The 18112-nt window shown below is 49.2% G+C and overlaps 1 protein-coding gene across 1 annotated transcript; it reads left to right on the top strand.

The window, feature by feature from the left end:
* The first annotated feature begins 1012 nt into the window (after window positions 1-1012).
* Window positions 1013-13459, top strand: LOC103187728 (26S proteasome non-ATPase regulatory subunit 11). Its single transcript, XM_007907360.2, has 14 exons — window positions 1013-1130; window positions 5888-5989; window positions 6740-6864; window positions 6944-7015; window positions 7345-7402; window positions 8233-8427; window positions 9161-9305; window positions 10067-10127; window positions 10733-10795; window positions 11715-11840; window positions 12126-12161; window positions 12313-12364; window positions 12558-12700; window positions 12940-13459. Exons 1-13 carry the CDS (start codon window positions 1043-1045, stop codon window positions 12698-12700), a joined length of 1266 nt encoding a protein of 421 aa, XP_007905551.1. The 5' UTR covers window positions 1013-1042; the 3' UTR covers window positions 12940-13459.
* The last annotated feature ends 4653 nt before the right edge of the window (window positions 13460-18112 follow it).

Below are 18112 nucleotides of genomic sequence, written 5' to 3' on the forward strand. Positions count from 1 at the left end.
TCTAATTTTCCTGACTTTTAATAATAATAATAATCCTTGCATTTGATATAGCGCTTTTCACGTCGGGAGGACGTCCCAAAGCGCTTCACAGAACACACTGTAAAGTGAATTGACTGTATATTTGTGGGCGAACGCGGCGGCCAATTGCGCACAGCAATGTCCCACAAACAGTCGTGGATTGAAAATGACCAATTTATTATTGTTTCGTTTTGTCGTTCTCCCGACGTGAAAAGCGCTATATCAAATGCGAGGATTATTATTATTATATAGTCGCACAGCAGTAATAACAAATAATAATCCTTGCGTTTGACATCGCGCAATTCCCGCCCAAGTTGCAAAGCGCTTCGCGTGATTTTTCACTGCGTAAAGTGTAGTGACTGTGTATCGTGTCCCGGAACAATTGGGGGTGGATGTTTATATGGGGAAATGGATCGGGAAGGCAGAAAGAAAAGGTATGAAGAAAGAGGGAGGAAATGGGATTTAAAGCTCCAATCGATCGGGTCGATGGTCTGAGGGTTTCCTCCGCACTACAGTAACAGCTGCTCTGGGCACAACAGGACTACATCTCCCAGAATGCCCTGGCGGCGCGCAGGCGCTGTAGTGCACAACCCGGGGTGTGGGGGGGGGGACGACGACGCACACACACGCATGACGTTACGAAGACACGCCTTACCTGCTGCCGGGATGATGCCGCCCCCAGCGAGCGCTGATTGGCGACGCTACCCGGTGATGTCACCGTGACGCCGTCTGATTGGACTCGGACGGCTGTCGGTCAGTCAGCGGGGCGGGGCCGGGCCGGGCCGGCCCACGACGTCGGGGCGGGTCGACGTGAGCGTGAGGGGACGTCGACCGGCCGAGCGGGCTGTCAGTCATCGGCGGGGGGGCGGGAGCTCTCGCCCACGGGCGGCGCTTGTTGGTGGAGAGGGCGGGTGATGTCACCGCGGGGAGCGCTGATTGGACCGCGAGCCCGTCAGTCCGGCGGCGGCGGGGGTTGGGGATGCGCGGCGCGGGCGGCGCGGGAGGGGAGTTGATTCGGGGGAAGATGGCGGCGGCTCTGGTGGAGTTCCAGCGGGCGCAGTCCCTGGTCAGCACCGACCGCAACGCGTCCATCGACATCCTGCACAGCATCGGTGAGTGCGGGGCGCGGCGCGGGGGTGGGGGGGGGAGGAGGGGGCGGGCGAGGGCCCCGGGACAGGCCGAGGCTCCGGGCCCCTCAGCCCCGGGAGGAGGCGGCGGCCGCGGCGCTGCTGACTCACTACGAGCGCGGGGTTCGGGCCTAGTCGGCAGCGGCTCAGCCTCGGGCTCGGGTCCAGGCTCCAGGCTGCAGGCGGCGGGGGCACAGGGGCTGAGTCCGGGCTCGGGCCGGTGGAGGGGGTTTGTGGGGAGAAGCTGCGGCCGCTTTCCCTGAATATTAGCCAAGTCATTGCCCCCCCCCCCCCCCGCACTGGAGATACACACTCCCCCTCCACACACACACACTCACATACACACACACACATACACACATAAACACTCACCCACACACACACCCACATACACTCACACACACACATAAACACTCACCCACACACTCACCCACACACACACATAAACACACACACATAAACACACACGCACACTCACTCACACAAGTACACACACACTTACCCACACACACACCCACATACACTCACCCACACACACATACACTCACTCATACACACTCACCCACACACGTACACACACGCACTCACACATTCACACTCACCCACATACACTCACCCACACGCTCATTCACCCACATATACCATACACACACATACACACACTCACTCATCGACATGTACACTCACTCACACACATTCACTCACTCCACACACACTTACCACTTATTCACTGTTTGCTGCCCCTCTCACACACACACAGCCTTATATAGACACAGATTGTCTCACACAGCCACAGGCAGTGTCACACTGATGGCCACTCACACACAGGCCTCTGTGATCAGCCCCACAGTGACACAGCTACAAATAATCTCACGCATTCAGACAGGCACACAGCGACATAGAAACACACAGTGACCTGGCCGCTTCTAAAGTCTCTCATTCTGATTGTGTCCTGACAGCAACACAACTCAACGCCGCATTTGCCTGCAAGTAACAGTCCCTACACTTGACAGCAGTTCTCTGTGAAGCGCTGTGACAGGTGTGGGGATTGTTCGTTGACTTTCTTCTCAAAAGTTTCTCCCGTTCGCTGACTCACTCGTTCGAAAGGGAACCAAATAAGCACCTGAGCACTATACATTATTAAGGGATGTGGGGAGAGAACTGGAAAGCAAGATTCAAAAAAAAAAAGTGACCCGTGCCACAGACATGGTGTGACAAATGAATTGTCTATATGTGGGTCAGCAATGTCCTGAGCAGGAGATGCGAAGGTGTGGGCCTTCGAAGGAATGTTCTGGGACGCTACCCTACACGAGGGGCACTATATAAATGCGAGTTGTTATTGTTGCTTCTTTCAACCTACATCAAATGCAGACTCCACTTTTAATGGTGTTCTCGCTGTCTATTCATTTTGGGAAACTTCTCTTACAAACGTAAGAGGTGAATTGCATGTCTCTGCCTTTTTATTATTGCTGATGGGCGAGTGCACAACACAGGATCAGAGCTCCTCGCAGTGTGGTTAGAAGACAACTTTGGCTGTGTTCTTGCAGAGCTGTAAGATGCCGCACTCAGTTCTTGTGTGTTCATGTAATTCACTGTAACAGCTCCCCTCGAGTAAAGATTGATGTATGGAACAGTAAATGTCCTTCGTCTGATTGAGATGCATGTGGCTTTGCAATGGTTCGGTGTCTATCAATGGATGGAATGTTTTGTTGAGAATCCTGGTGATTGACAAACGGGCCGGGGGAGAGCTGAGCGTTTAATATATATTCTGTTACCTCTGATGAGTAAGTTACCTGATGGAACAGAGCTCCATCAAGGAGGATTCGAGTTTCCAGTTGCCTGTCATGGAAGTAATGCAGTAAATGCTTTAGCCTGAGACATCATGTCATGTATGTGTATCCACACCATCCCATTCTGCACTAGCTTTGTTTAAAGCTTGATTTGGAGCCATTGGGACGTCCTCCAGACGTGAAAGGCACTATACAAGTGTAATTTGATGTTGTTGTTGTTATTGTCTATAATGACTGACCTCAACACTGAGTATTCCATTCCAAAAGCTTAAATTGGTCTGATATAGAAGTTACACTAGTCTAACACGGCCAGGGTAGGTTAACAAAGTTTGAATTTACTCCTTGAAAATCCCTTTTGTCTCTTCACGAACCTGCAACCTCGTTGTTGACCATCAGGATTAAGAGGAGAACAGTCCACATCGGGTGTATTCGGAAATGTTCCTATCTCACTTCTCTTGTCCCCTCACTGGAATTGCCAGTCATTGCCTCGCCACTGTTCACCACTCTCCTCAGTGGCTCAATTCAAAGGTGAGCAATTGTGATGTAGGAGTTCTAGGAATCGATCCAACAAATCTACCCTTTTTTATGAATGATCTCACCCACATTTTGCTGCCTTTCTAAGCACCTCCTCTTTAGCCTAAAATACATTCAGTTGGAATTACTTCCAATGACTTCCTGCCATGACGTCTGTTGTTGTGTGAGATCACTCAGACAGAATTCTGAATGATCCTAATGTTGACCATATTTGTTCCCGGTTGTTTGGGCTGATGGACTTTTGGGTCTGTGGTACTCGATGCAGAACACAGGAGTCTTGAAGGAGGCAAGGGAGGGGTCGAGGCAAAGGGACTGTGGGGTGGAGTTCTAAAGGGTGGGAGCAGAGAGGCTGAAGGCCTGACCAACGATGGTCAGAACAACGTGAAATTGGTCATAATTATCTTCAATGTACCAACCGCCTTCCTATGCAATTGAACAATGTGGTAAAGTAACTGAGGGGGTTTTAAATTGAGGCTCAGTGAGCGTGTTTTCCAGTTGCCAAGAATAGATAACGCAACAACAACAGCTTGAATTTACACAACGCCCCCCCCCCCACGCAAGGTGACGTCCCAGAGCGCTTGACACTGGCGGAGCACGACACCGAACCGGGAGGGAGGGAGGTGACGGTAAGCACAGGTGACACTTTAATTTGCACCTTTTCCAAAATGATCATTGTGGACGAGCTGCTGGGAAGGACTTCAAGGTTGTCCTGTTTGCAGAGCCTGCAGCCTGAGGTCAGCCTGACAGCGTGAGGAATCTCAGCAAGTTGCACTTTGTTTCCAAGAGTTAGTTCATCTTTGAATCAACCACTGAGATTCTAGAGAATAAAAAAATAAAAATGTGTTCTTCCCTGGTCAGGGCAGTCTGCCTGTGCTGTGCTGGTGTTGCTGGGGAGCGAGTTTGACCACAACAGGATCCTCTGTCGCTTCTCACTGTTTCTGCCCTGAGCAGACAGTTTCTGTGGTGCCCTCAGTCACGTGCAGAGTAAAACTTAGTTTGATATCTTGTATATTCAGAAGGTCAATGTTTTAGTGTATTGTAAAGAACCTGGCGTTTCTGTGAGTTCTCATTGGACATGGGCTCACAATCGGACACATTTATAAATGCAGATTACTGTATAACGGAGTCCTGTTGCTTAGTGGTTGGAGCGCTCGCCTCGCAAGCGAGAGACCAGGCAGTGCAAAACGTTGGGCAAGTTTCCTTAGCTCCCCTCGCCTCTGTTTACCTAGCAGTAAATGGGAACCCGGATGTTAGTCGATTGGCGGATCGCTTTTCCGGGGGGTACTAATCCCTTCAAAACAAATCATAATAATAATTTGGTCACTCAATCCGCGGCTGTTTGTGGGACACGGCTCTGCACAATTGGCTGTTGCATTTCGCCCACAAAACATACAATTCACATTACAGTGTATCCGGTGAAGTGCTTTGAATCGTCTCATAGATGTGATCAGGCGCTATATAAAATGCAAGGATTATTATTATTATATTATGAGCAGGGGAATCTCAAATTCTTTTCTGAGGGAGTTGTGCAATGTGTCTATCGTCCCACAGCCTGAGACTGACTGAAACTCACACTCGCTGCTTTTAGCTCCGTGTCAGTGTGATGTCCTGACCCCTGATCTGACTGGCTGCTGTGAGCATGTCTGTCATCTAATGACCTGTCGAGAGTTTGGTTAAGTTCCGGGAAAGGTAAATCTAACTGCCCCTTTGCCTCCTCAGCTGCCCCAAATGCCCCAACATTCACCGCCTCTCTCCAGCATCACCATCACCCACACAGATCTCTGGTAAAGAGAGGAGGGAAAGAGTCCAGGCAACAGGTTGCGTTGGCACAGTCCGTTAACTGCAGGTGATTTCTGTGCAGGTGAAGCCTTCTATGATTTCACCTGATGTGACGGAGAGGGAGACAGGACCATCCCAAAGTAAATTTAAGCTTCTAATTCACTCAGTTTCTTTAAGACAGAATTGTGACAAATCACTTTTCTGTTTTCAAAGGACTTTTGAATTAATAATCGTTGTGCGGTCTGTGAGATTTGCGCTTGTAAAGGTCCTGAAATGATCGTCACTGAACTGAGATACAGAATGTGGTCAGTGTAACGGTCACTGGTTAGCCGTGTGTCAGTATTTTACAATGTGTGTGGATTTCTGCATTGTTTTGCTAACCCTGCTGGGAAGATGACTGGCAAAGCAGTGAGGAACTGATCTTATTTAAGCACAGTTTAACATGGCCCAGTGGGTAAAGAGAATCCGCTACAGAACTGAACACAGGCCCGAAGGTTGCAGGTTCATTCCCTACGGTTAGACAAAGCGGATCGGAAGCTTGTTGGAGAACACGTCTCTCAAGCCTGGGTCTTTAGTCGGAATTAAACGTACGGCTGTGAGGCGAATGGGTAGTAAATGTTCCGTCTCTTGGGTTTGCAGTGAAGCGCGATATCCAGCAGGACGACGAGGAGGCTGTGCGCGTGAAGGAGCAGAGTATCCTCGAGCTGGGCTCACTTCTGGCAAAGACAGGACAGGCAGCTGGTAAGCAACACAGCACCAGCTCAGGCACAGGGAATGACAGGCAGCGGGATCGGGGTGGAGCAGGGAATAAACCTTTTCGTTTCAATTCAACTGGATGAATTCCTGCATTGAAGGGCACTCGGGGCAGAGCGTCCCGTCCTGGAGCTTCGCAAAGCAAACCGGCACTGCCCCGTTCCTCTTGAGAGCGGACAGGCTATAGGGATGGCGTTCCGAGGCCTGGCAACGAGCGATCGGGCCAAAAAGTGAACAGAATTTCCCATTCCCCCCCCCCCCACCCCTATTTAAAATAACTTTTTCTGACCGGGGTTAACCCCATCTCGTATATTCTTGTTCACGCGAAACGAGGCGGATGCGGTGAATGCGGGCAGAGTGTCGCGCTGAGCCCGGGGGGGGGGGGTGCGCTGGCGGCACGGCGTTCCCGAACGGCGCTCAGCTGCCGTACCTACCACACGGTGGCAGCGGAGAACCGGTGCCGCTGTCCTCACCGGCGCCCCCCGCAGGCGGCTGCCTGTCCCGCCTTTACCTCTCCGGGTCCAGTCCGTTGACTGAAGTGTTTTCTTCGTTTTAATTCGACAGATACGGTCGTGCAGCGGCCGAAATAACATCACAAAACTGCTCTGCGGTCCCAGGCTCACTGCGCTCCTTTTTATTGCCGCCGCAGTGATGTGTCTTCGGGCCCTGGGGTGAGACCTGCCGACACGAAAGGAGCTATATACGAGTGTAATTTGTTGTTGTTTTCCCTGTCCGCAGAGCTGGGAGGATTACTGAAGTATGTCAGGCCATTCCTCAATTCCATCAGTAAAGCCAAGGCTGCTCGTTTGGTTCGATCTCTCCTCGACTTGTTTCTAGACATGGAGGCGGCAACTGGTCAAGAGGTGAGGCTCAGTCTCGCGCTACGTCACTGCGGCCAGCCTAGTGCTGAGGGATTTGTGCTGATTGCAATCTCTTTTGCAGGTTGAATTGTGTTTAGAGTGCATCGAATGGGCAAAGGTTGAGAAGAGGACGTTTCTACGCCAGGCATTGGAGGTAGGTCTCTGTGCTGTCTCTGTGCCAAGAGGTCGGATCAACCGCATCATTTGAACAAGAACTGACTAATCCTGGTCTGTGCCACGCCTGCCATTTCACCTAAAAACAAATAAATGAATAAATAAATAATAATAATTTGGTCACTTCAATTCACAACTGTTTGTGGGTACGCTGCTGTGCGCAATTGACTACTGCGTTTTGCCCACAAAATATAATCAATTCACTTTACAGTATATTCTGCGAAGCGCTTTGAGACGTCTTGAAGGCGTGATAAAGCGCTGAATGAAATGCGAGGATTGTTATTATTATCTCTGATGTTTCCTCCACAGGCTCGCTTGGTTTCTCTGTATTTCGACACTAAGAGGTATCAGGAGGCATTACAATTAGGTAACTAGCGATCTACCTTTGTGCTACAGTATTCAGTATACAGTACAGTCACTGCTCACTGGGTGAGAGTTTAAACAAACTGTCAGGGCCATCGAAAGACATGTTTCTCTAACTCAGTCTCATGTCGGCTCAAGTTATCGTTCGACATAATACTGATTGTTGAGGGAGTGTGTGCGTCTGGCTGTGCAGTGGATCAGGGGTCTGATCCCACATGGCTAAGTAGCATGGTTACACTCAATGTCTAGGCTCAGACGTGAGGAGAGGCCAGAGGGAGACTGCAGGCTGTTGAGTCGGACGTTAAAAAAAAAAGTTAAATATCTACAGATGAGAAAGCAAACAACCAGCACATTATTTTATTGAAAAGGTAAATGACGCACTGTTATTTGCTTATTACAATAGCTAACGATCAGGTAGTCTCATCCTCTTAAACCAGTTGCACGTGTTACACACATAAGAGTAACTAACTGGTTTGGTGTGTATTTGCTTTGAGGTGCCAGCAGAGGCCAGGCTTGTGTAACATTCTCACTGTCATTTGGCACAAATAATACACAGCAGTCACTGGGGCAGGAATTTGGGATTCGATCAAACACTTTGGGGTGAATTAGTGCCTGTGGGGTTGAGGAGTGGCAATGCAGGGAATTGTGAGTGAGTGAGCAAACACCTCATTGTGGGATGCTTCTTGTTACTAACGTGAAAACCGTAACTGGCGCAGACGACTTTGCTTCAAAGCATCATCTCTACCAAATAATTGGGATGGGAGAATTCTCTTATGTTCAGTGTCGAGGATGTTTTGGGGAGAATGTTTGGAGTAATGCTTCTCCTCGTCCCAGGGTCACAATTGCTCCGGGAGCTGAAGAAGATGGATGACAAGGCGCTGCTGGTCGAGGTGCAGTTGATGGAGAGCAAGACGTATCACGCTCTGAGTAACCTTCCCAAAGCTCGAGCTGCCCTGACCTCGGCCCGGACCACAGCCAACGCCATCTACTGCCCCCCCAAACTACAGGCTGCTCTGGACATGCAGTCAGGTACGCATCCTCCCCCCCCGCCCCAACTACAGGCTGCCCTCGACATGCAACAATAACAACAAATTATATTTACACAGCGCCTTTCATGTCGGGAGGACGCCAGATCAGGGAGGATGGGGGGGGCGACCGTAGGCACAAGGTCTTAAGGTGGGCCTTGAAGGAGGCAAGGGAGAGAGGCTCTGGGCTGGAGTTCCAGAGGGTAGAGGCAGTGGGGCCGAAGGCCTGAACGCTGATGGTGAGGCGGGCAGGGTAGGGGATGTGGAGCAGGCCAGTGCCCGCTGAGCAGAGGGAGCAGACAGGTTGGTGAAGTCTTAAAAGGTGCAGTCAGGTACACAGGCATTGTGTGGCTTCGCAGTGGCACAGACTCACACAGGGCCAATGGCCTCGTGTGTTTCTGTAAGCACTTGCCAAGTAAGAGAGGGTTGACCAGCAGAGGGAGACCTTGTACTGGCAGAGCTGGTGGTGCTCACTGCTGGAGGGAATCCTCCTGTAGGGCCCACTCTACCCCTCAAACCCCAACTCACAGGCATTGGGGCTGATCTAAATCAGCCTGGAGCAGCCTGGTATCTCACTGTCTCTCTTGCGGAGACGTGTCCTGCTGATGTCTCCCACCCTCCCTGCTGTAAGTGGCTTTTGCTGACGTCTCTCATTGCCGGGCACAGGTGCTGATCATCGCCAGGAAGCCGGGCGCGGCGGGTGGTAACCGGTGTTTAATGCTCGCTCTCGCGCTCAGGTATTATTCACGCCGCGGAGGAGAAGGACTGGAAGACGGCCTATTCCTATTTCTATGAGGCATTTGAGGGTTACGACTCCATCGATAGCCCCAAAGCCATCACTGCACTGAAGTACATGCTGCTCTGCAAAATCATGTTAAATACGTAAGTGTGAATGTTTACTAGACACGGGGGGAGGGGTGAGGGGGTGGGTCTGACAGAGGCGACCCTGTGGTTGTGCTGAGTCTCGGCTCGGTGTGTTGTGTGCGGGTCCAGAACAGGCTGAGCGCCAATCGCTTTGGTGATGTTTCTGGGGACACGGGCGTGAGGGGGATCGGGGGCACTGGGCAAAAGCGTCACTCGGCTTCCCGCTAGCGGGGACGGGGCTGGAGATTTTCTGTCCCTCTATAGCTCTTAGTCGCAGTGCAGTGCAGCCCCACATAGAGCGAGCGAGCAGGTACCTTTCCCTGGGGGGTGAGGAGGGGTGCCGAGAGGGGAGAGAATGAATCTTTAGTCCGTTTGGCCATTGAAAGGCTACACCACACTGAGCACCTGTTGGGATTACAGACAGACAGCCGGTGGCGGATCACTTGCTAATCTCTGTGGGAATCCAGGAGATCAATGTGTGGAGTTACGTTACCACTCGATGCCTGGAGCTCTCTGATCCTCCGCCGGTTCCTCTCCCTTTGTGTGAGAATTTTGAGAAACAACAAGAACAACTTGGATTTATTTCGCGCCCCTCAGGGTAGCGCCCCAGAGCGCTTGAAATGCACGTTGTGGTTTATTGTTCGCTGGGGATTGAAATTCGTGCTGTTTAGCCACTCGTAGACACTCGCAGGCGTGTTGTGCTGTAATGTTCACTGATTTTTCGGTCGCTGCTATCTCGCTGTGTAACTCACGCCGCCTGGTTTGTGTTTGTTCTCCAGACCTGAGGACGTTCAGGCGTTGGTGAGTGGGAAGCTGGCCCTCCGGTATGCAGGAAGGCAGGTAATACAACACCCCGCTATTCTTCAATCTAGCGTTTTCCCGGGAGGGGTGGAGGAGGAGGGGGGAGCCGAGAGGGAGGGGAGGATTTTTTTTAGAAATAGTTCTGTGGTTTATGAGGCTTCTGAAGAATGATCTCACAGTCACTAGACACCAGTCAGGCTGTTCATTCCCACCCTGACTTAGCCCAGAGGGCAGCAAGGCCAATGTAGCACCCAACTGTCTGAGATCAATTAACTTAGCACTCACTGGGAATCACTCCTCCTGGCTTTGTTACGTCTGTGTGTGGCTAAAGATTCTTTAAACGTCCTCTCAGAGCCCCTCTAGTAATGATCCTTGCACTGGATACAGCATCTATACACTCAGAACATCTCAAAGTGCTTCTTGAGTGTCGAGACTGTTTCCTTCACTTGGTGGCGGTTTGTGCAATCAGTCTGGGCGCACAAATTGGCTGCTGTGTTAGTCTCCAAAGACTCTCACTTGCGAGGACTTGCTATAGAGCGCTAGGAGTAGTTTTGATTTGCTGGGGGTGTAAACGCCTCAAGGTAGTGTTTGAGCCGTGACCCAACTTTCGGTTTAGCTAACGGTGGATTTCTCTTTGTTTTCAGACCGACTCGTTAAAATGTGTGGCGCGTGCGAGTAAGAACCGGTCACTGGCAGACTTTGAAAAGGTGAGCTCTCTCTAGAGGCTGGCGACGAGTGAGGAGAGAAGGTGAACTGTTAATGGCCACAGTTTGAAGGGCTTTCAATGCACAATACAGAGCAGCTTGTGTTAAATTCCAATCCCAAAGCGGGGGAATGTCCATAGGAACAACAGAAACTTGCTCTTCCTCCAGGGAGACTGGAAATTACACCCGCTTCTGTTTACAATGAACATTGCCAGCACTTTGTACAGTGTATGAGTGTGTGTGTGGAGTGGGGGGATTATTATCTGGTCATGGGGTGGGTTACCTGGTTCCTCGCCCTTGCTCTTCCTTCTGCTATACCGGCTGACATACTGGGTGGGCAGGGTGGCTCCTGAGGCGGGTGAATGTTGAGATGTGCGGGGGATGAGGGGGAAGAGCATTAGTTTGCGGGGAGAAGCATTTACTCCCCTCTGGCACCTCGAGAAGAAAGGTCAGGAATCCCGACTCGCATGTCCCCATACCCTAGTGACAATCAAGGATGTGTGGGGGGCGGGGGGGGAAGGAGAGGAAAGAAAGAGTTGTGAGTTATACACTGGATCCCTTCCACACAGGCTTGAGCTTGTCTGTCACTGGGCCACATGCATGTGCAGCTGCTTTCCAACTAAATTTAGTCCTGAAAAAACCCTGCTTGGAAACAACCAGAAATCTTCAGATGTTTGATTCAGTGAGGAGCTAGGTTTGAATATCGCACATAACCCAGAGTGACCGCCTCACTCCCTCTCTTGTCTCCTTCAAGTCCCGTCTAAAGACCTCCCTCCTTGACTGTGCCTTCGGCCATACACAACTCCCAGCTCGGGTCCAAAAGCCCCCGACTGTCTAGCACCCTGGGACGTCTGTCCGACGTGAAGGGCACAATACAGGTGTAATTTGTTGTTGCTGACGCTTCTGCCCTTCTGGCCTCCAGGCTTTGAAAGACTTTGAGGCAGAGCTGAGGGATGATCCCATCATCGCCACACACCTGGCAAAGTTGTACGATAACTTACTGGAGCAGAATCTTATCCGAGTGATCGAGCCTTTCTCCAGAGTCCAGGTAAGGTTCCTCACCAGCCCAGAGACTCTGGAACTCTCTCCCCCCCCCCCCCACCCCGCCCTACTTTCAAATCCCAGCGTCACACAGCCTCCTGTTGAGCCCTACCTGTATCCTCCACTTTGTTGACTGTTGCTTGTGGAGACATCCCAGGTTATATTTCATTACAGCGTTGACACAATTTGTGTTGCTGTGGTTTGTAATGAGAGAGCCCTTGATTTCCACCGTCATTGCGTTGTGACTTGTAATCGTTCCCCGGACTTAAACTGGACTTTCTTAATCTTGCAGCTAGAACACATAGCAACCCTCATCAAGCTCTCCAAGGTAAGTGAGGCTCCATTAACAACACAATACAGACTCCTCCGCCTTTGGATCTGAACTCTTTGTGGTTCAGCACAAGAGAGGCTGCCTTTAACGGGACGTCTCGAGATGAGAGACCTGGAATTCTGGCCTGACTTTATTGCTGTGATTTCAGGGGGATGTGGAAAGGAAACTCTCTCAGATGATCCTGGACAAGAAGTTTCACGGTGAGTGTTTGAGCAGTTGTGTGGGTGTGTGTGTGTGCGCTGCAGAGAGAGCTCTGTGTCCCCCTTGGGTTCTGACCCTGGACTGCATTGCGTTTGCTGATCTAAGCCCTGGCTACAAGAGGTGTCAGTGCAATTCTCACCAATTTCTCCTGAGGATTTCACACTTAAGATTTTCTGTTTCTCTTTGTCCCAGGTATCCTAGACCAAGGCGAGGGAGTCCTGATTGTTTTTGACGAGCCTCCAGTAGACAAAACGTATGAAACTGCGCTTGAAACTATCCAGAATATGAGTAAAGTAGTGGACTCGCTTTACAACAAGGCAAAGAAACTAACATAGGTGGGTTTGAGGTCTCGGGTATTCAGCAATAAGCTGCTGCCGTGCATTGACTTGTGATATTTTATAATGACCTGTGCTGGTCGATAATGATAACTAAGGTGTCTTTCCCTCCAGTTCTGTGCTGGAGCCAGGACTAAGCCCACATGACTGAAGGTTTGAGTGTGTTTGACTTGACAGCCTGGCCTTACCAGGGCTCTGTCCTTTACACATACATTCAGCTCTTTGTTCTCCTCCCGCAGAGCGAGCACCGTGCGTGCCGGAGTTGGCGTGTGTGACAGAAGAGAGAGAGAGAGAGAGAGAGAGGCGCTTGGAGAAGTGCTAGGATTTTTTTCAGTGTGTCCCACTTTCAGAATGAAAGTTTTTAAATCCCTCGTCAAACTCATTCTGTTCAGAGCAAGTTTGTTCCAGTTTGATGTAGCCTTCACCCAGCAGGTTATCGGGGATGGTATGACTTCTTTTTTTAAGAAAAAAAATCCTTTGTCATATTTTGTCCTGACTTACCATTACCTGAGAGTTTACTGAGACTCTTTGTTTTTTTGGTTTGATTTTGACCCTGTGCTATCTCTGGACCTGGCTGATATCACACTGCTTTTTACATCTGACTTGTTTTCCAGCGGTTGCCCCCACACGTAACATACCGTCTCTCGGTTTGGTTCCTTACCATCAATATCAAATGTACAAACGGTTCTCGCTAACCAACAAATTATCAGGTATATCTGATGTTCAGATGAGTTCATAATAAAAAGAAAAAAAAGTGTTTTTTTCAAAGTGTGACGTGTCCTTTTTAATTTCCTTTGGGGGATTTTCTGATTTTTTTTTAAATAACGAAAGAAAACGAGCGGATTGGATCTCAGAACTCTCAGAAGTTGCATTCATTACATTGTCAGCGGTTTCCAACCATTGAATCATGGGTTTTCCATTGCTCTTACTTTGTGATCATTCAGCGAGATTGGCTGAGCCATGCGTGACTTGTTACATGAACCCTTTGGTGGGTGGGGCGGGGGGGTGGGGATGGCGAATGTATGTACATCGCTGGTGTGGAGGGGGCAGCAAACCTTTTAAAGCGAAAAAAAAATCTGAAGATCGTGAGTAAGCCAGTGCACTCCAAACCTAAGCTCACTCAATTAGAATGCTTCCTGAAATTGGGTGACGTTTAGGTGAGGAAATCCTAAGCCATTGGCCTCAGTTAAAAGCGTGCGTGAAAGAAGCCGCCATTATTAGTTACTGAGGTGAAACGTACAGCAAAGAGGGCGCTGGATTTCACAGATCTCAGTATAGCTCCACACTAACAGGACCTGAGCACAGTGTCTGTCTGTTCTGAAGAATGTGTTGAAGCCGGGAGCCCTATGAATGTGGCTTGTGGTTCGCATTTTATGTACAATATAAGAGTGTTTGGTGAGTATGAGGACAAGCCTGGATTATGCACTGGAGTGAGTAATGACTTCAGAACCTCATCCACCATCCTCTGAGTGCACAGTCACTACACTCCCATCTTTTTGGTTCTATTTGAATGTTTGAGGAATCTGTATTTTCTTTTCTCTGAGGAGCTCACTTACCACTTGGCTTTTTTTTTGTCAACTACAGTATTTTACCTTATGTCATTTTAATAAACCCCGGCGGATTTGATTCACTGCATTTTAGTTTTTAATTCAAAGGTGACGGAATCTTTCACACTCCAGACGTGGGGTGAGCTTCGAGACGTGCCGCGTTTCGCCCACAACATACACAGGCGCTCCACTTTACAGCGTATCTCGTGAAGCGCTTTGAGACGTCTCGACGACGTGATAAGGCGCTTTATCAAATGCAAAGATTATATGATTGACAGCTGCCAAAACCCCGCTGGTTAAACGAATCCGAGCCAGACGCCGACGATTTCCATAACACACAAAGCAAGTGACGCAGTGTCAAATTATTATGATAATCCTTGCATTTGATAGGGGGCACAGGTGCAGACAGGTAGATAACCTAATTCCCCAGATCACTCCTCAATGCATTGCTGTACACAAGTCAGTACAGGAGTTGGAAAACTGCCAATTTCGTTCAACAATTTAAACATTCAATTCATCCCCAAATTGTTTTTCTCTCTCACTGTGTGCGTTAAACAGACTAACCATTAATATAATAATCCTTGCATTTGGCACAGCGCCTTATCACATCTTCGAGAGTCAAAACTCTTCACATAATATACCTTAAATTGAATTGACTGTATATTTTGTGAGCGAAACATGGCAGCCAATCGCGCACAGCAGCGTCCCACAAACAGTCGTGGATTGAGTGGTCCACATTTTATTTATGATAATGCTTCAATCAATGTACCTTTTTCTGCGAGCACCAAGTATCCTGACCTATATTCCTTATTGTTATCTCGACACAGTGCTCCCCAATGCTGGAACAATTGCTCTCTTCAGCAGCTGCCACTGGGAGAGAGACAGAGAGAGAGGCTATGATCTAAGGCTCTTGTGATAAGTTACCAAGGCCTGAGCTCAAAACAATGAAATACCGGCCCGTGTGGAGTCAATACTGAACCCTGCAAACAGCACAGAATTGCAGTTGAAACCATTTTATGGTCGAAATTCAGGAGAAATGTGTGGGTGTCGGAAGGACATGCAAAAACTTGCAAATAGTTTGTTCCAGGAATCAAATTGTATTGCTTTTTCTCTCTGCTTCTGGTTGCATTTTAAGAAGCCGATTCCTATGAACGCCGGGAGGCGTGTGGTTTACGTGGTGAGAATGGCAATGGGAGCTGCTGCCATCATTTACACATTTAATAAGACTACGTTTGGTGGTGGGCTGGGCCAGCGATTAACCCCTCAGTCTCCAGCCCCTCCCTGAGACTCAATCTCACACTCTCTCCACTCTGTCTCTCCCCTGTTAAACAAATAAGTTTGACCTATTCCCCTCCCAACCTTTTTGCTGTTTAAATGTAATCTCTCCACTGGAGAGGACACAAACCCTGAATTTAATTATATCCTATAAGGCGCTTTGAGACTTCTCAACGACCTGATAATGCGCTGTATCAAATGCACGTATTATTATTATCGCTATCATTATTTTTCAACCAGTTCGAATTTTTTTCTCTCGTGACCCAATCTAGACACTCACCTAATTTATACTAACCTGTCTCTTCCCTTTTCCCCCTCCCACACACACACACATACACACAATCAGTTCAATATTCCAACCTGTACCTTAGTCAAAACCAAATCTCACATTCATCCAAATGGTGGACAGACCATGATGTGCTGAGATCGCTGTCGTAAACAGCTTCTCATTGCTCTGTCACCATTGTGTAAGGAATATCCTCTGAGTAAAAACATTGTGTGTGTGTGTGTGTGTAATCTGATTGATGTGGGATAACTGATAGAATAATAAAGCAGAATATCTGCTGGGATTTGCAGTTAAGGTAACAGATAACCATCTACAATCCCTATCAATTCCTGCGACAGATAACTGGAGATTGTCATTAAAGGAATGAGGTTAGCCTGGATACTGCAGGCAGGCAGCCTCCTAACCAGTCACATTGGATCTGTCTGGCCTCACCTGTTCAGTCACTACAACCCTGGAGACTTCTTCTGCCGCTTACTGTATCACAGCGTTCAGCGTCTTGGGACTTCCTCCCAATGCGAAAGGCGCTATTTAAATGCAACGTGTTGTTGTTCAGGGCTGAGTTAAAATGGCCAACATCTGCCTGTTCCCCAAATCCACTTCTCAATCATCTGAGTGGCTCAGCTGTAGTTCATTTAGACTCCAGGAAACTCAGGCGAGGAGCGTAACTACATTCTTCTGTCAGAAAGTTCTTATTTTAGTTATTGGTCAGTTATTATTTATTATTAGTCAGTTATTATTTATTATTAGTCAGTTATTATTTATTATTAGTCAGTTATTATTTGTTATTAGTCAGTTATTATTGTAATACCTGGAGTTGTTTCCTGGTGGAGTAATGTGATTGATGGAAACACTGTGATTTATTTTGCAGTTTTTAAGGAGTGACTGAGCCCGTGTCACCCGAGAATACTCATCCCTCGAGTGATTAGGAGACAGCGATTGAATTAGAGGTTCAGATTATAGCAGAACCCTCCACAGCAGAGTGTGTATAAAGGGATATTTCTAACCATCATTTGGACCCAGAGTTTACATTCCCTTCTTACCTCCCTCCTGGGAGCTGTCATACTATCATTATTATTATTACCATAGAGCTGATGGTTGATTTTATTTGGTCTGTTGTTGAGATCATTGTTTTATATGCTTTAATAAGCAGCCCCCCCCCCCCCACACACACATCTATTAGTGCAGGTTATAGGGACCATTAAAGGTGTTTTTTTTACACCATCTCTCACCGAATACCTATTATTTTTTTGAGAGAAAATGAGAGGTTCCAAGAGAGAGGAAAACAGGCTGAGCGAGAGAGATAGAGAGAAGGGATGGCACAGTATGGTACTACAGTGATGGTATAACTCCTGGTGAACAATCGTTTAGTTTGTATTGGGTGGTATTTGGTTATCCGCACTGAACAGAACAAAGCTCTGGCATCTTGGTTTGCCAGACCCGTTACACACAGCCTCGCCTCCACCTCCACCTCACCCCCTCCCTCGCCTCCTTCAGGGTCCATCACAAGACCTTCCTCTTTGACCACTCTCCCCCAACTCCCTACACTCCAACCCCTCTTGATTCCGACCTCCAGCTCGGGCGCAAAACCCTTAACAGTCCAGCGCCTCGGGACACCCTGAAGGGGCGCTAACATAAATACGATTTTGTTGTTGTCTCGACGATGGGATCGGGGGTTAATATAATATAAAATAAAAAGAAAGTCAGGATTGCCTAAGGTGCGGTTCAACTGCCCCACACCACCCCCACCCCCCTTCCTCCTTAACCTGTGAATGTTTCTCGAAAGGGAAACACAAAAACATTGCTTATGTGGCCCTAAGGGTTGGACCCCACGAGGGTTGGCTCTCTGGGCTCCTGCCCTCCGCAGCCCCGAACGGTTCACCGAAAACCTGGACGGGAAAGGAAAAATGTGTTTGGTTTGGGTTTGGGGGCGGAGAGGAAGGGGTTAAGGCTATGATACTGAGTTGGTCGTTACGAGGGGCGGTCGCTGTGCTGTGAGTGGGAGAGGCTGTGCGGGAGGCGGCAGTGAGGAGCGGGTGGGGGGCGGAGGCAGAACAGAAGGTGGGAGAGGAGAGAGGGAGAGAGAGAGAGGAGAACCCCAAACCATCAGCGCCTCTCAGGGCAGCTCCACATCATGGGACCACCGGCTTAGACACGCACACAGTCACCGGGGAAGGCTGCTCTCTCCCCGGGGGGAGGCAGTCTGCTGGAGCCCGGGGGGCAGCGACACCGCCGCTCCCGGGAGGGGGAGTCGGTACCGAAAGTCGTTGCTGCATTCGCGAATGCGGATATTAACGGGAGAGCTGA

The sequence above is a fragment of the Callorhinchus milii genome, unplaced genomic scaffold, assembly GCF_018977255.1.
Source record: "Callorhinchus milii isolate IMCB2004 unplaced genomic scaffold, IMCB_Cmil_1.0 Scaffold23, whole genome shotgun sequence".
In the NCBI taxonomy this organism is placed as follows: Eukaryota; Metazoa; Chordata; class Chondrichthyes; order Chimaeriformes; family Callorhinchidae; genus Callorhinchus; species Callorhinchus milii.